The sequence below is a fragment of the Taudactylus pleione genome, unplaced genomic scaffold, assembly GCF_031769625.1.
Source record: "Taudactylus pleione unplaced genomic scaffold, aTauple2 ptg001472l, whole genome shotgun sequence".
Taxonomy (NCBI): domain Eukaryota; kingdom Metazoa; phylum Chordata; class Amphibia; order Anura; family Myobatrachidae; genus Taudactylus; species Taudactylus pleione.
Genome location: NW_028285870.1, coordinates 306083 through 321393, shown reverse-complemented (window position 1 = coordinate 321393; position 15311 = coordinate 306083). Strand labels below are relative to the sequence as shown.

Sequence of the window (15311 nt, the reverse complement as noted above, 5' to 3'; positions counted from 1 at the left end):
TCCAGCTGTATTATATGTAACACCAGGGTCTGCTCCACCTGTATTATATGTAACACTAATAACCACCTACTGAGGGTACTGACCACCAGCTACAGCTGATACGTTCTGTATGGGGGGGGTCTGAGTGCATCGGACACCTCCCTTTCTCTATAGTCTGTTACCCACCGAGCAGTGACTGCTCCAGCTGTATTATATGTAACACCAGGGTCTGCTCCACCTGTATTATATGTAACACTAATAGCCACCTACTGAGGGTACTGACCGCCAGCTACAGCTGATACGTTCTGTATGGGGGGTCTGAGTGCTCCGCACACCTCCCTAACTCTATAGTCTGTTACCCACCGAGCAGTGACTGCTCCAGCTGTATTATATGTAACACCAGGGTCTGCTCCACCTGTATTATATGTAACACTAATAACCACCTACTGAGGGTACTGACCACCAGCTACAGCCGATACGTTCTGTATGGGGGGTCTGAGTGCACTGTACACCTCCCTTTCTCTATAGTCTGTTATCCACCGAGCAGTGACTGCTCCAGCTGTATTATATGTAACACCAGGGTCTGCTCCACCTGTATTATAGGCAACACTGGTGTCTGATCTACCTGTATGATAATGTAGCACCAGGGTCTGCTCTCCCTTTGGTAAATGAAACAGTGGGAAGCTCATCCACCTGTATGTGGTAGTGCAGCACCAGGGTCTGCTCCAGCTTTATCTTATGTAACACTGAAACCTAATCTACCTGTATTGATAAAGCAGCACCTAAGACCGATCCCCATGTATTATAACAACAATAAAGCCTGCTCGACCTGTATAGAGACAATACTGCAGCAGACACTGGTCCACCTGTCATATATAACATTGGAGTATGCGCTACCTGTATAATGAAGCACCACAGTCTGCTCCCCTGTATAATAGTCATGATACATACCATTCCCCCGCTGCCGGACACATTTGCCGCTCTCTCGGAAGCTACCGTTAAAGAAGAACCGCCCCTCCGCATAACCCCGCCCCCATCCTTCTAATACTGTCGCAGCTATGGCTACTGTCTGTCCCGCCCCCCGTATCATAGTCACCACCCTCCTCTCGTTCCCCTCAGTGCGGTGATTGGCAGCATCGAGTAGCCAATCAGGCGGCACAAAGTAGGAAGGACGTCCTGTAACAAAAAGCCACCTGCACCTGTCGCTCACAGCTTCATCACTACAGTAACAGTTTTTATAGTCTAATGGTGTCCTCATGTACGGTGACCGGCGGCCATATTCTTATAGTCTCCCAATCACAGAGTAGGGGGCGGGGCCACAGGGGCTTTAGCTTCCATTTTGTCATAGACATTCCTGATAGCCGGTGCCAGGTAACTATGTCCTGTATTATATTATATTATTATTATATAGGGGAGAGGGGACTGTACAGTGATATATGAGGGGGAATAACACAGCTCCCAGCACACACTGATATGTGGTATTATTATTATATAGGGGGAGAGGGGACTGTACAGTGATATATGAGGGGGAATAACACAGCTCCCAGCACACACTGATATGTGGTATTATTATTATATAGGGTGGAGAGGGGACTGTACAGTTATATATGAGGGGTATAACACAGCTACCAAAACACACATATATGTGATATGTGTTATTATTATATTAAGGAGAGGGGATTGCACAGTGATGGGATGGGAAGATGCACAGAATGATGGTGACTGAGGGCCTGATTCAGACCCACTCGCAAGCGGGTCGATGGTGGGGCACTGCGCACGCGCCGTGTGCAAGCCCCGTAGCGAGTGAGAAATTCACTCGCTTCGGGGCTCGCTACAAATGGGGCGGTTGTCAATGTTGATTGACAGCTCGCCCCGTTTGGTAGGCGGAGAGGGGGGTGTCTGGACAAACGGAGGCGTTCCTGAAGGAACACCTGTCGTTTGTGGATGGCCCTACTGACATAACTCATGATGTCAGTAGTGAGCTTTCTGCTCTATTAGAGCATGAAGCTCACTGGGGCTTGCGGGAACGAGAGCCTACACAAGGGTCTCGTCGCAAGCCCAATGGTCGCGACCATCACCTGGCCGCCCGCTAAAGCTGTGGGTGGTCACCCATAGCTTAGCGAGCGGCCTGGAGGCCGGGCAAAAAAACACAAAAAAGGCCGCCCTGATTCAGAGCGGGCGCTCACAAAGAGCGTCCGGCTCTGAATCAGGCCCTGAGATTTGATGTGGGGAGAGATTGGGAGGCAGGGTCTGCATCACAGATGGGAGCTGGATGCAGTGTGTGGGGTGACAGGATGGGGAGATGCAGAATATGATGGGGACTGAGTAGTAATGTACTGAGAGGCTGATTCAGCATTGCACTTATGTGCAATGCTGAACTCAGATTCCTGATTGTTGGGAATCTGAGCATGTGCAGAACGGGCTCTGTGTGTTCGCACGCAGCCCCTGCTATGCCTCTGCCTGATTGACAGGCAGACGCATTTAAGGGGCAGTGCAGGAACAGCTGGCTTCCCTGGAAACAGGGAAGTGTTGGCCCCGTTTTCTGGGAGTGATAAAGCCAGGGTCTGCATCTACACACATAGTTTCCTGGCCTCACAAGCCGGCCAGCCTGCGTGAGTTGAGGCTTACTCAGTTGGCCAGCTCCATCCGTTGGTCATCCCCGCCTGCGATGTTGGTTGCAGTGCTGGGATCTCAAATGTAGGAGGGAGTGTCATACATCTCATTCAGCATTTGCATATTTGCAAGGATGGAATTAGTAATGTACTGAGATAAGATGTGGGGACAGATTGGGAGGCAGGGTCTGCATCAGAGATGGGAGCTGAATGGAATGTTTGGGGTAACGTGATGGGGAGATGCAGAGTATAATGAGGACTGAGGGTCTGTGCTGATATGGTAATGCAACAGGAGGCATCACGCCCCCTGCTGCATTACGTATCTGTGCTGCGTTGTCCAATGCAGCATCGGATACTTTGCGGGACATCGGCCTGCTGCGGTGACCCATGGGGTCCCGCAGCCGGCTGCCGCAGTTTAGAGGAAGAGGCCAGGAAATCTCAGTCAGCCAAGGGAGATCCTGGCTTCTTTCCTCCCCCCCAACAGCGGCGACACACCTCCGTTTCGGGGAACGGAGGGCATCGCCGCCCCCTCCCCACCAACAAACGTTAGCAGACTGTCAATCACTGTCAGTCTGCGAGCGAGATAGTAGGACCCATTTTGCACCCTCACAGAATGGGTCCTGCGTCTGCTCAGATTCCCAAACAACATCAGGCCCTGAATAGTAATGTCGTGAGATAAGATGGGACAGATCGGGAGGCAGGGTCTGCATCAGAGATGGGAGCTGGATGGAATGTGTGGGGTGACGGGATGGGGAGATGCCCAGGGGTGCCGGGGATAGCCCCGGACTATCAGACCAGGCCTGGAGTGCCCTGGAGAGGGGGGACCCCTTTATTGGCGGGGGATCCCCACCTCCCCCTCCCGAGGGATCCCCGGCCTGGCCTGACTAGCGGTCAGGCGTAATGCTTTGGCCAGGGTACCCGGTGAAAGAGTACCCCTGGCTGTTCCATTACCCTCTCTTGCTTGAAAGAGTGCTAGTTATGGAAAATACAGGGGACCCTCTACTTATTTTGTCCCCTGTATTTCTAAAACCAAGACTGGTTTACCGAGCCCAGTGCTGTTTGTGCTAAATACAGGGGACCCCTACATCTTGACCCCTACATCTTTTGTACCCTATATTTTGACAACTAGGACTTGCTCTGAAAAGTCCGGTGCTGGTTGTGCTTTAGAGGGAAGGGGGGGCACGTCATTTGTTTGTTTTTCTATTTTACACTTGACATGCATTTTTTTTAAACAGATGCATGCACGGATCTCAATGCTTCTGTGTCACTAGATAAATAAGCGACGTCAGCATCATTCGGGTCGGAATGGTATATCACTGGGCCTAAACACTAAACGATATTCCACAAATTGCTAACGTGATTACCAGATCTGACCGCCTGTAGGGAAGATCCGAGGATACGTTGGACGACCATCGGTTATGCTCATAAGCATTTTTATCGTCAGTGTACACTGCGCGATTTGTCGTTCTGATGTGTCGGAATCAGCTAAATCGTGCAAAATATCGTCTAGTGTGTACGCACCATTAGTACAGTTACACATTATAGTGGTGGCTGTCAGATTGTCTTGTAACACGCACCACATTTACCATATGGTCCGTAGGTCAGCTGTGATTACTCTTCCACACTGATATTCTTCTCTTTTACTAATGTCTAATATAATTTATTGGTATTACAGTGTTATTTTATTGTTTTGTGGGTTATATAGGGTAATGATATGGCTGATCTTAAAACAGAAGATCTAGAGGGAGAAGAAGACACTTATGTGACTAATATCACAACAGAATATATACAGGGAGTAGAAGAGAAGTCTTTGAGGGGTGATCAGCAGTGTAAGGAGGAGGAAATCTCTACAGATATCAGCACAGGTGAGTAATAAACTCTTATTACAGAAAAGAGTAAAATATTCTCCATGCCCAGTCACTACAGCAATCAAACTCCTGCTCTCCCCCTCACATCATGTCACTGTGTGTCATCAGTCCAGAGATCTGACCAGTCTCCTCCCCACATCTCTGGTGTATCTCGTACATCAGGAGCCATCAGCCCCTATTATACTCCTGCTCTCCCCCTCACATCATGTCACTGTGTGTTACCAGCCCAGAGATCTGACCAGTCTCTTCCCCACACTCTCTGGTATATCTCATAAATCAGGAGCGATCTGCCCCTATTATACTCCTACTCCCCCTCACATCATGTCACTGTGTGTTACCAGCCCATTTGACCAGTCACCTCCCCACACTCTCTGGTGTATCTCATACATCAGGAGCTATCAGCCCCTATTATACTCCTTCTCTCCCCCTCACATCATGTCACTGTGTGTTACCAGCCCAGAGATCTGACCAGTCTCCTCCCCACACTCTCTGGTATATCTCATACATCAGGATCCATCAGCCCCTATTATACTCCTGCTCTCCCCCTCACATCACGTCACTGTGTGTTACCAGCCCAGAGATCTGAGCAGTGTTCTCCCCACACTCTCTGGTGTGCCTCATACATCAGCAGCCATAAGCCCCTATTATACTCCTGCTCTTCCCCTCACATCATGTCACTGTGTGTTACCAGCCCAGAGATCTGACCAGTTTTTTCCCCACAATCTCTGGACACAGCCAGTAATTGCACACAGCATCTTATGCTGGGTACCCACTAAATATTGGCTAATCTTGCTACTAGCGATGGATCGCAACAGCCATCGTATAGTGTGTTCCCCAAATTCTGGTCGCATCTTCTTATCTGATGTGCTGCATGTCAGATGGAACAGTGCGGTAACATTACCCCTATAATTGTATATTGTCAACATACGGCGGAATGCGTAGTGTGTACAAAGACCGGATATATTGTTTTATTTTATTGGATCATTGCTGGATCAACTTATCATTCAGGTGTGTACCCAGCTTAATGATTCTGCTCAGGAATTCTTCTAGACCTCCCAAGTGAGACCTGCAGACCTGGTTGGAATCCGAGAGACCCATTCAGCCCACGGCCTCAGATTTCACACCATTGGCTATGGCATCGTCAAGTGATATATCATAGAACTCAAAGTGATATCAAATCTCTCATCTTCCTCATTTTCTACCGATAGAAACTGCACGTTAATTAAAGAGGCTTCTGATGCTCACAGAGTAGAGGTATCTGCACTCAGAAGTGATGGCTGTGAGCTGGTGACCACGGCACATGGTGATAAGGGGACACACTGGACCTTTTCAATATGATGCCCCTGTCCTGATCCCTGAAATCTGTGATATCGGCATTGGTCTGCTCACCAGAACTTCCTTAATAGGTCCTTAGGTCAGCTGATCATTATAGCGGCTTCTGGCTTGTGCGCAGAGATTCAACTGACAAGAGTCAAGATGGCCAGTGGGGGTATCCAAGGCCAGGAAGCGGCAGATTCACGTCAGGTAACAAGGCTTGGAAGCCCAATGTGTGACAGCCCCCTCTTTTCATGAAGTTGTAGAGGTTAATTTCCATCCACTACTCACCTTTGTCAGGACAACATGGACACCAGCAGAGACGGAAGAATATTATGGATATAGTAGACTCGATCCCTCCCTAATACAGGGCTCGACAAGTTTTTCTAAAATCTAGTAGCCAGTTTAAAAATATAGAAGCCAGACCATCGTCCCAAACCAAAACTTTGCATACACTACCCCACATGCTTGGGGTGGCCCACCTATTTGCCATTTAGTGACCTGGGCCTAACGCCTAGGTCACTCACCTATTTTGGGGGGCAGATACCTTGGGCGTAATGCCCCCTATGTAGCCCGAGCCTTGTGCCCGCCTATATGCACACAGGCCTATTGCCTGATTTACCCCACAGGCCTAGTACCCGACAACCCTGGTGGTCTAGGGAGGGGTTAATAGTAGGCCTCACAGCGGGCCTACCTGCTACGGTGGAAGAGGCTGCTGGGGGGAGCTTCGTTAGCTCTTTCACTTTCCACCCCTGCAGTCCTCTCCGGTCCACATTCTTTTGCCGCTGGCCCGTCCTGGCCAGTGGCGCCGCCTCTTCTTTCAGCCGGCGCCTCCTGTCTTGCTCACGGCATCTTCTGGCCTCTTCCGCGGCCGCCGGTACGCTTCTGTCTTCTTCGGGATGTCTTGTCTCCTCCCCCTCCGCCGCCGCACTGCTCTTTCCCGCTCAGCGGCGTCTAATACAAGATGCCACGAGTGGGCGGGGCTATAACGCGGCGAGCCGTGATTGGCTTGTCGCGTCTGCCTCCTACTTTCTGCTGGAATACGAGCAGTGTTCGGCTCGTGGCCAGAGCCAAACACCCGCCGTAGTATCAAGGCTACCGGGTGACGGGCTACAGTAAGCCCGCACCCGGAGACAAGTCCTGCCCGCCGCCACTTTACCACTGGCGCAGGTGGAAGGGACCAGGCGGTCCCTTCACCAGGTACCAGCCGCTTCTGCTTACCCGGCGCTGGGAGCAGAAACAGCATCCCAGCGCCGGTCAGGGATGTGTCCCGCAGGGGACACATCTCCTCTGTCTGCCCCTGCAGCTGTGCCGATGCTGGGATCAGCCACTTGATCCCAGCATGGCTTTGCAAAATCCAGTCACCAGGTCTGAAAACTTGGTCGCCCTGGCGACTGGGATTTGTCGAGCCCTGCCCTAATGAGTGTGTAATCCTCTGTACAACCAGACAGCCACTACACAGACTGAGAGGGACTGATGCCACACCTGGGATGGTGCTGCCATTTGTGCCTTCTTATATCCTGGCCGGCAGACTAGGTGTTGGCCATTCTGTAGTATCCACACGTTATTCACATAAAGGAGATGGAAGTTGTTCCCTTTTAGAGGACCAGGGTCATCATCTGTAACGTACTTAGTGTAATCCACCTTGTATTATGGATGAACCTTCCTGCAATATTCCTGTCATCTCCTGCGGAAACGTCCACATCCTTATCACATGGATCCTAGCCCCCTGCTCACACACTATCAGTGTGAATACCAGTAAGTGACAGGCTTACAGATAAAGTGCCCATCTATGGTCAGATACTATTCAGGATGTCGTTATGTCAGTTGCTATGTTGTCACTGATACACACCACATGCCGCCCAATATATTGTATACTGCACAGAGAACTCTAAAAACCACTGATCGGGCTGTCAACTTCTGGCTTTTTGACGCTTCTCCTGATCGCTTCTTTGGTGCTTCCTCTGACCTATCTGGTTCTGACCTACGGCTATTCCTACTACTTTTCCCACTGCGACTATTCCTATAACTTTTCCCACACTTTGTCACAGTGTGTCGGACACCGCCGATTATTTACCGAGTCCCTGGCACTCACTGCTGATGTATCTGCTCTGGCTTCTGATGCGGCTGCAAGTGCAGACAGCCGCGACTTTCCTAGGGGTGCGTGTGCCGACCTGCAGGAGAATTTACAGAGACAGACGCACCAAACATGAAGTCACGTTTGGCGCGAGAATTTAACTCCTCCCTATAAGAGGAAGTTTCTGGGCTCTAGACAGGTGCTAGAGTTTAGGCTCCCAAACCATACTCCAACATTCCCAGTGATTACTTCTACTCGTTCCTGACTTTGGCTTTGTTGTGACCTGATTTCCTTCTTCTCCCTGGTAATGTGCTTGATACTCTGGTTTGATCTTGGCTATTTTCTGTGACCTGCATACGTCTGCTCCCTGGTACCATCTTGCCCGTTTGGTTCTTTCTCGGCTTGACAACCACATTGTACGTCTTCATCGTACTCCAGTCCAATCCAGAGTACACCAGCACCTGTATTAGAGAACCAAGTCTGAGGGTCACGACCTGCGTATCGGACACAGCTAAGTCCAAACCTTCTTGCGGGGGTAAATACCGCCGGCACGTTAGACTCTGCACCTCAATTCGAAGTTTCACCAATCCCAAAATACGGGCTAGCATTGACTATCCATCTATAAGTTGGGTCCAGGACCGAATTGGCCTTCTGGCCTTTGTCAGAAGCGCCCATGGTCTCAGGGCCGGTTCGAGGAGGGCGGGAGTACCTCCACCCAATGCCACCTGATACAGGGTATTAACTCCAGGGGAGGGAAGGGGTTGGCGGCAGCGGGCCATGATGAGAGGAGGCGTGCCACGAGGCTAGGCCCCCGTGACTCGCAGCATGCCCCCTTCAAACTAAACCATGTCCCCTTTGCGATCGCGCGCACTGGGCGGACAGCCATGGCTGATATACTGCCCCAGTCCGTCCCTGGGTGTGACGCACTTGTTCTGGTTACCAGCCCTGTCATATTAGGGACCCACTCGGAGGGCTGAGCGACCTGCATGTCAGGTGCAGCAAGGACCAAATCCTTTTTTGCGGATCCCCTGGTGAAGACCACCTACACATTAAACTCCACTCATCTGGCCTGAGTAGTGCTTAACCTAGTTGGTAGTAGTCATCCTTTAAATCCATGAGTTGATGAGAAAAACCTTCTTAATCACCTAATGTGATTACAGTGAGAGCTCTTCTTATTCTATGTGGCCAGGCAGTCGGTGAGATATTTGGGCTACCTAATATGATTACAGTAAGAGCACTTCCTACTGTATGTGGCCAGGCAGTCAGTGAGATATTAGGGCTACCTAATGTGAATACAGTGAGAGCTCTTTCTACTGTATGTTGCCAGGCAGTCAGTGAGATATTAGGGCTACCTAATGTGATTAAAATTAGAGCTCTTCCTACTGTGTGTGGCCGAGGCAGTCAGTGAGATATTAGGGCTACCTAATGTGAATACAGTGAGAGCTCTTCCTACTGTATGTTGCCAGGCAGTCACTGAGATATTAGGGCTACCTAATGTGATTACAGTGAGAACTCATCCTCCTGTATGTGGCCCTGGCAGTCGGTGAGATATTACGGCTACCTAATGTGTTTACAGTGAGAGCTCTTCCTCCTGTATGTTACCAGGCAGTCGGTGAGATATTAGGGCTACCTAATGTGTTTACAGTGAGAGCTCTTCCTCCTGTATGTTACCAGGCAGTCGGTGAGATATTAGGGCTACCTAATATGAATACAGTGAGAGCTCTTCCTCCTGTATGTGGCTCTGGCAGTCGGTGAGATATTAGGGCTACCTAATGTGATTACAGTGAGAGCTTTTCCTCTTGTATGTGGCCAGGCAGTTGGTGAGATATTTGGGCTACCTAATGTGATTACAGTAAGAGCTCTTCCTCCTGTATGTGGCCCTGGCAGTCGGTGAGATATTAGGGCTACCTAATATGAATACAGTGAGAGCTCTTCCTCCTGTATGTGGCCCTGGCAGTCGGTGAGATATTAGGGCTACCTAATGTGATTACAGTGAGAGCTTTTCCTCTTGTATGTGGCCAGGCAGTTGGTGAAATATTTGGGCTACCTAATGTGATTACAGTAAGAGCTCTTCCTCCTGTATGTGGCCCAGGCAGTCGGTGAGATATTAGGGCCACCTAATGTGATTACAGTGAGAGCTCTTCCTCCTGTATGTGGCCCCAGCAGTCGGTGAGATATTAGGGCTACCTGATGTGATTACAGTGAGAGCTCTTTCCAACGTCTTTCCATTTTCCAATGATTCTATATCTGGTTTTTCCTATTGTGGAAATATTTCCCATCCGCAGACTTATTCTGAAGTTCTGTGTAATCAGATGTTTATCTATGGTATGTTTTATAATCTGCACAATTTGTGACTTGTCAGATTGTGTTAAAATGTGTACCCAGCGTCAGTGTCTCGTGCGGCGGGTCTTGGCGATACAATAATGAGTGTCTGCAGGAAACAGTGGAGCATGGTAGACGTTCCTTCCTTGGAGCTGCAGTTCAGTAAATGTAGTTGGGGTTTTGGTCAAGATTAATGGTGTCCTCAATTCTGAGAAATACAGGCAGGTACTTATCCATCGGGATGTAGCCAAAATACAGACGTCTGTGAAGCCTTCTGAAGAAATCTCGATTTGATAGTAAAGATATGCGTCTAAATCCTGACACCTATCTTTAGCCCGACGATGGAATCCAGACAGACGGCTTCTTGAACAAAGGTAAGCCGGCTACTGTTAGCTCTTAGCTGTGTGGGGGAGGGTTAGGTTAGGGCATCCCCGGGGGGACTTAGAGTTAGGCAGCCCCCCAGGGAGGGTTAGGGTTAGGCTGTGGAGAGGGGGGTTAGGGTTAGGCACCACTGGGGGGAGGTTAAGTTTAGGCACTCCACCAGGAGGGTTAGGGGGAGGGGGGGGAACAACCCCGGGAGTTTTAGGGTTAGGCACCACCAAGGGATGGATGGGGGCGGGGAGAAGGATAGGGTTAGCTCACTTACCTGTCCCATCGGGATTCTTCTTGTTCGGGCTTCCGGTGTCGATATTTCACCCGGCGGCTGGATTTCATACCAAACCCTTATCCATCATGCAATACCATCAAGGAGGCATGTGATTGGCTCGAAAATGTATTCTGCAGCAGGACAACAATCCCAAACATAAAGCCAATGTCATTAAGAACTATCTTCAGCGTAAAGAAGAACAAGGAGCAGTGATGATATGGCCCCCACAGAGCCCTGATCTCAACATCATTGAGTCTGTCTGGGATTACATGAAGAGACAGAAAGATATGAGCAGGCCTACATCCACAGAAGATATGTGGTTAGTTCTGTAAGAGGTGTGGAACAACCTCCCTGCCGAGTTCCTTCAAAAACTGTGTGTAAGTGTACCTGGAAGAATTGATGCTGTTTTGAAGGCAAAGGGTGGTCACACAAAAAATTTATTTGATTTAGATTTCTTTTCTGTTCATTCACCTTGCATTTTGTTAATTGATAAAAAAGTGTTAATAGTTTATTTTTATTTTGCAGAATTTTTTCCACACCTGCCCAAAACATTTGCACAGTACTGTACATTGTCGATATCTTTTGGGAATGTCCTAATATCAAACACTAATGATAAACATTTATTTCCTAATATGAATAACTTACAGATGTTGACATTTGCCATTGGTCCAGCCTGGAAATTATGGTTGGAACTTACAGATGCTTATATACTTAGTAAATGCACCATAGGCAATCATTCTTGTTTCTGTATCAAACACATCACCTGATAATCACATATATACAATGTACTCAGTCACTGTGTGTCTCCTACAGATGGACCCAGTAACAGTAATACCCCAGAGAGATGTCCCCGTCCTCTTTATTCACAGGATTGTACAGAGGAGAATCACAGGACCGCACAGGAACATCAGGTAGATGGGATTTAGGGTCATCCCAATATACCAAAGTGAATTCTCACTATATGATGTGTAGAGAAGCTGTGTGTGTCTTATACACTGATATTCTACTGTTTAATCCTAATATAATCAGAAATTACTAAAGTTTTCTCTTATTGTTTTTTAGTTTGAGGACTTTTCTGATATAAAGGCAGAAGATACAGAGGGAGAAGAAGAGACTTATGTGACTAATAATAAGGCAGAAGATGTAGAGGGACAAGAAGAGACGTATGTGACTGATATGAAGGCAGAAGATATAGAGGGAGAAGAAACGTATGTGACTGATATGAAGGCAGAAGATATAGAGGGAGAAGAAGGGACGTATTTGACTGATAATAAGGGAGAAGAAGTGACGAATGTGAGTGATATGAAGACAGAAGATCTAGAGGGAGAACAAGAGACGTATGTGAGGGGTGATCAGCAGTGTAAGGAGGAGGAAATCCCTACAGATATCAGCACAGGTGAGTAATAAACAGTTATTAGAGAAGAGTCACATATTCCCTTTTCTCAGTCTCTAGTACACATCCGTTCACAATTTATATGAGACATGGAGAGTGCAATCAGTAACGTAATGTAACAAATGCAGAATAGTAATGTGTGTGTGTATATATATATATATATACACATATACACACACACACAGACACTCAGTGGCAATATCAAGCTAGTGAGCCATGGATTGTGTGGGGCTGGCAGGATCCGCCCTCACCGGGACCAAAAAGGAAGTGTGACCACACCTAAGGGCTGCCCTGTGGAGTCAGTCCAAGGAGGACTGGGCAGTCAAGAGAGGTGCTGACAAGTGTACAGAGTCCAGGTGGGACTATTACAGGCGTGCCTGAAGGCTAGCGACCCAAGATGACCAGCTAGGAAGCTGGCGTTTTTACCTGCAAAGAGGCAGGAGAACCAAACTCTGGGACTGTATTTATGTAAAACTGGGGCAGTGAGGCCAAGCCAGGCTAAGAATTTTGGCCTATAGGAGACTTTTTATTTTTGCAGACTAGCTGCCCTTATTTAGTGAGGGTTCAAGAAGTGAGATAGATACCCTGAGTGAAGGCTAGGTTGTTTGTTATTTTCCCTTTCATTGATGATTCCCACAGAGGCTCCATTTATTTTAATTTTAACCTGCAAAGCCGTTTGTGGATTCTTATTATGCACCTAGACCCTGCACCACTGATCCTTCTATAGAGCTAATTATCCTAGATATATCACATATGGTGGAGAATGTGGGCAGCATAAGGATCTACACAATAACAGATCTAAGGAGATGTACGCAGAAATAATGAATACATAATGGAGACAACAAGACAGAACTCACCTGAATGAAACCCATGGAGGTTGTGAGTGCCTGTTTAAAGTGTTGTTTGAACAGAAATATTTTTTTTGCAAATTTTGCTAAAAGTGCCAATGTTTGAAATCACAAATGTTAAAGTGTACAATGTGTCCTTGAAGAGGAAGAGAAATAAGTGTTTACACAGTTGTTGAAACATGTCTGCAAACAAGTGTTTGTGAAATTTGTTACAGCAGAGAAAAATAGTATTTATCTGGGCGAAAACACCACATGTGTTTCTCTGGCTTGTTAAAGCAAGGTATGTTTAAGATAGATTCCTTTAGCAAAGGCTGTTAAATGGACAGTGCTTGATACATGCCGGCAGTTGTAGTGCCACATCAAGTGATATATTTTGCTGTGTTAAGAAAACTTTTGAAAGGAAAGTGTGATATAATGAAAACAAAAGCTGGTCCTGTGCTTATGCTGTGTGCCGATAAAAATGAGAAATTAAAAGAAATATGCTCACAGAAGGAGCCAGATGCCTGTAAAGATTCAAGCTGGAGAATTGCAAATCCCAGTTGGGAATTTACAGGCTGGAAGTAAAGCATTTGGTGACAGAAGATAATATAAAGTTTTTCCAGTTGTGTAGCTCTTTTCAAAATGCTGGGGCTCAAAGTAATGTTCCAGAGAAAGACATTAAAATGCCAAAGGATAGTGGCAGTGTGTGTGGTCAGTGTATGGTGCAAGGTCCACCAGGAGAGGACTATGTCAGTCTGGAAGAATTTGACCGTATGCGTAACGTTTTGAATTAAAGTAATAGTGTTATGCAGGGCAGATAGATTACTTAATGGAACAGTTGGCCACTGAGAGATATTCGCATGAGCAAGCTGAAAAGAAGTTGCACAGTGAATTGTCCTCTTTAAAAATATAATTTAAGCAAAAGGAAGAAAAAGGGGAGTTGGTAATGAAGGGGGGAATTCAATACTCAATAGTAGAGAAAGATAAAAAAACAGGAAAGGTGTAAGAAAGAGAGAAAAAAAGGAAGATAGAGAACAAAAGAAGGGGAATTCCCCGGGGCGGGTCGCCAGACTAAGAATAAAGAAGTGACTGCACATATACGCCATACAAATTGTAAACATACATATGCAGACAGAGATGGCTTTTACAAAGCAAAAGGGGAGAGGGCAGATTGAGAAGCTAACCATGGGCTCCATATTTTATCAAAAGATTTAGAAGAATGGTTAATAATGCTAGTCATATATTCCATACGATAAATATACCAAGTGCGAGATGGAATAGACTGCATAGAGGGGGAATCAAGCTTCTTCCAATCCGAAGCTATCTGACATTTTGTTGCATTAACAATATGGCGCATCAATTTATTTTGGTGCCTAGTTAGCGTAGGAAGATCTTAAGGGAGAAGAATATATTTAAAATCATAAGGGATAGGTATATTAAGTAAACAGTGTATTAGGCCAATAACTTCCTTCCAACGATTTACTATCTTAGGGCAAGTCTAGCGTTCCCGCTAGGATGTTTTAGCGGGGTGCGGCGGCCTGCCCTCCTTCTGGAGGGCAAAAAGCACCATGCCCTCCAGAAGGAGGACAAAAAGCGCCCTGCCCTCACAGCCTGCGGGTGACGTCTTCACCCGCGGGTCGCAGTGTCCCGCGGGTGGAGAAATGTGCAGTGACCCGGTCACCGCCGGAGAATAGACGCCGGGCACATGCTAGAGTGAACACTACAAGTCCACCAGATATGAAGAAAGGTACTCCCAGCTGTACAACCTCTCCAGCAGCTATTTGATGTACCAGGATACATTTTACTCAATCTAGAGGGGACGTAATACCACCTACAGTGTATCCGGAAAGTATTCACAGCGCTTCACTTTTTCCACATTTTGTTATGATACAGCCTTATTCCAAAATGGAATAAATTCATTTTTGTCCTCAAAATTCTTCAGACAATACCCCATAATGACAACATGTACAAAGTTTTTTGAGATTTTTGCAAATTTAATAAAAAAACTAAGAAATCACATGTACATAAGTATTCACAACCTTTGCTCAATACTTTGCTGATGCACCTTTGGCAGCAATTACAGCCTCAAGTCTTTTTGAATATGATGCCACAAGCTTGGCACACCTATCTTTGGCCAGTTTCACCCATTCCTCTTTGCAGCACCTCTCCAGCTCCATCAGGTAGGATGGGAAACGTAGGTGCACAGTCATTTTCGGATATCTCCAGAGATGTTCAATTGGATTCAAGTGTAGGCTTTGGCTGGGCCACTCAAG

General features: G+C 47.3%; 2 protein-coding genes across 2 annotated transcripts in view; one reads left to right on the top strand and one right to left on the bottom strand.

Moving 5' to 3' along the window:
- LOC148442531 (uncharacterized) overlaps nucleotides 1-15311 on the bottom strand; it is a 122079-nt gene that overhangs the window by 53509 nt on the left and 53259 nt on the right. The window lies entirely within an intron of this gene.
- Nucleotides 1296-15311, top strand: part of LOC148442532 (uncharacterized) — a 34403-nt gene continuing 20387 nt past the window's right edge. Inside the window, exons 1-4 of the mRNA XM_088463844.1 lie at nucleotides 1296-1350; nucleotides 4297-4456; nucleotides 11632-11729; nucleotides 11881-12214. Coding sequence (XP_088319970.1) covers nucleotides 4306-4456; nucleotides 11632-11729; nucleotides 11881-12214 — 583 coding nt within the window. The 5' untranslated portion in view covers nucleotides 1296-1350; nucleotides 4297-4305. The remainder of the gene's footprint in view (nucleotides 1351-4296; nucleotides 4457-11631; nucleotides 11730-11880; nucleotides 12215-15311) is intronic.